Below are 3,005 nucleotides of genomic sequence, written 5' to 3'. Positions count from 1 at the left end.
ACAAAAGCACATAACTCTGAAAACGACAGAGAAATCATATGTAGTTTTACTGTTTTACTGCGTGTTACATACATTATAATGTAACTACAGTAAAGTGACAGCAGGTTTGATTGTCACACATATTTGTATTTGTATTTGTATGAGTTCCTCCATAAAAGTGTCTTCTGATCTGAGTTAAACTGAGCACCTCTTTGACAAGCACCGTACATTGCTTTTGGCAGCTGCGACTGCAATTCCGATGTCCAGTTTTTTGGGGTTTTTTTGGGCGGATTTTTGTGCAGCAAATCAACCGAGACGGAGCTCTTGTATTTTGACACCTCAGCACTGGCAGCGACTACAAACACAGCAACGCCAGTACTTTGTCTTTGGCAGCGCTGATTGTTACTTTGATACCGGTCCATGTTTTTAAGGATTGTTGTGGAGAATCTGCCCTTCACTTTAACGGAGTGTGTGGTGTGTTTTGGCAGAGGCGGAGAGTGACAGCATGCCAGACCATCCCGTTTGGCAGTCACAGGTGTTGACTGTGGGAGGACGCAGTGTGTGTGTGTGTGTGTAGCAGTGTGTCAGGGTTTGAATTACCGCCTACTGAGCACCAAATGCTGGTGAAATGTGTCTGTGCTCTTTAAATCAATAAGGGTCACCCACCTCATTGGCTGATTACTTAATGAGACAATAACATTTAAATTCATCAGTTAGGTGGATTTATTCTGCATTTGGTGACAAAACAAAGCAAGTGAACGAGTTTAAAATTATCACACCGGTTTTATTCATGACCAATAAAAAACACTGAAAACCATGAATGGAAATTGTTCCTTTCCATTATTATTTAGTCTTAAATAGTTGTGACTTCAAATATTATATAGCACTGGACTAATTTGACTAATTTTCAAAAGTTTCCTGGAGAACAATATATAAATTATTATGATACAATTACACAAATTTGAATGTTTTCAGATCTTCATGTTTACAACAAAATTCATTAAAAAAATGACGAGAAATCAGGATAAATACTCGTTAAATAGTCGGTGTTGTCTTCTTTTACAGGCTTTTGAACTAAAGTTTGTTCAAATTAAACATACTGAAAATAAATTACAGTTTTTGATCGTCTGTGCACCAGAATATTTTAGCTATTCAAGCTATTTTATGGAAAATTGACACTCATGAATCATCATAGCATGAAAAACACAAAAGAAAATTAAACTCACTTTACACATGAATATTTTTTGAACAGAAGCTCTCAACTGTTCAACCAAAGATGTAACATATGAGTCAGCCCCAGACTTATGTGTAATATATATCCTTTCCTCTTTCTTTAAACTTGAATAAAATCTTACTACTGATTTTTAATCAGTTTTTAAAACTGTGAGGGACTCAAAAATAAAGCAAACATGTTGAATAAAGCAACAAAATAACAAACTGAGCTTATGAGTTGTTGATGAATAATTTTATATAATGATAATAATTAATAATAATAATAATATAGTAATAATAATATGGTTTGTTTATTTTGCGTGCCACTAAATCTATTTTACCTTATAACTTATTATATAAACACTATTGTATAATCAATAAAATAGAAGTTAGTCATTTTTAATCTGTGTATTTTATGTTTAATCTACTGTTAATTAAAAATTTATCCAGTCAGTCTAATTATCAATCTTCAAATCAGTCAAATCTGAAAGACTTTGAACTGCACTAAACTGTATGAAAAGCTGCTACAAATAAAGTTTTTTGATTTGATAATATATAACTTTTTTTTCTTTCAAAAACCTACCTTTACAAAGTGCTTACGCAAACAAGCAGCTGCTATTACTCATAATTAAAGTAAAGATAAACATAGATAGAAGGACAAATTTTAAAAAACAAGAAACAGATAAAACTATTTTAAAAAAAGACGCAGATGGTAATAAATGAGTTCTAAAAAAGAGGCCCACGGAATTTTCTGTACTTATTTTTCTGAGGCAGGCTTATCTCCAAAGGGTCGGAGGCCCCTACGGATAAAAGCCCTTCACCGTTAGGACCTCGGGCTCTGGGCTAAGTGTCATGAGTTGAGCGCTCAGCCCCAGGTACCGATGAAGGGCCTTCAAACCTTAAGACTCTTAAAACTTAAAAATCAATTCTAAACGGGGAGCAAGCCGGTGCAGGGAAGCTCAAAAAGAGGAGATCATTGCTTTCTAGATTTGCTTAACACCCTGGCGGCTGCGTTTTGGACACCCCTGAAGCCGTGTAACGAGTTTTATGCTATAAGGCATCGAAAAGCGTGATAACTCGTGGGCCAACTGTCTTCCCAACAGGAAGTGATCCGGAGCTTTGGTGGAGGTACGTGGGCGGCCATGATACCGCAGCGCCAAGCACAGACGAGCGACTGACGGAGGAGAATTTTTAAGGTGGGTATTTAAAGAGCAGGTGTGTAGGATTATTGGCCAACTAACTGAACACTGCTGCGGCGTTCCTGTATAGGTCTGACAACTAAGGAATGAGGAGTGTGCAGGGAAAAAGCGAGAAATCTAGAGCGGTTGTTTGTCCGCTTATGGAAGATAAAAAATGTGCTATTTAAGCGCAACAATAAACAATAATCGAAAACCATACGTCCCTTTCTGTCCAATAGAATCCTCCTAAATGTTACACACCGGCACGCTTCAAGGTGCAGCTGTTGTCATGGTGACGAGCTTTATGTGGACTTGAAAAAAACGGAATAACACGAAAGAGGTTAACATATTAAACATAACATAAGTCCTTGTGCTTCGTTTACAGTTAAATTATTTGTGGTCTGTAAGCTGGCGGCGGTGCTCTGCTGCTTTATTTGCCAGGTTTATTGATACCAAAGGCAGAGCTGTGCTTCTCATCCCCGACCAAAAGGATTTATTAAAAGTATTAAAAGATATTTAATATGGATCACCATGCCAGCTCTCCCGAGCGACCTTCTTTTCCCCTCGTCTGCTGCCCAAAATCTACAGCTCTGATTAATACCAAACAGCTCACAAGTCGATAAAGCCTTGAGGAGC

General features: G+C 37.3%; 1 protein-coding gene across 1 annotated transcript in view; it reads left to right on the top strand.

The window, feature by feature from the left end:
* Positions 1-2,369, top strand: part of trpc5a (transient receptor potential cation channel, subfamily C, member 5a) — a 64,814-nt gene extending 62,445 nt beyond the window's left edge. Inside the window, exon 16 of the mRNA XM_035675826.1 lies at positions 2,295-2,369. Coding sequence (XP_035531719.1) covers positions 2,295-2,369 — 75 coding nt within the window. The remainder of the gene's footprint in view (positions 1-2,294) is intronic.
* Positions 2,370-3,005: the final 636 nt, after the last annotated feature.

This window comes from Morone saxatilis, unplaced genomic scaffold (assembly GCF_004916995.1).
Source record: "Morone saxatilis isolate NCDOM2014 unplaced genomic scaffold, NCSU_SB_2.0 Contig4, whole genome shotgun sequence".
Taxonomy (NCBI): Eukaryota; Metazoa; Chordata; class Actinopteri; family Moronidae; genus Morone; species Morone saxatilis.
Note: the sequence above shows the minus strand (reverse complement) of the source record. Positions and strands in the feature narration are given on the sequence as shown.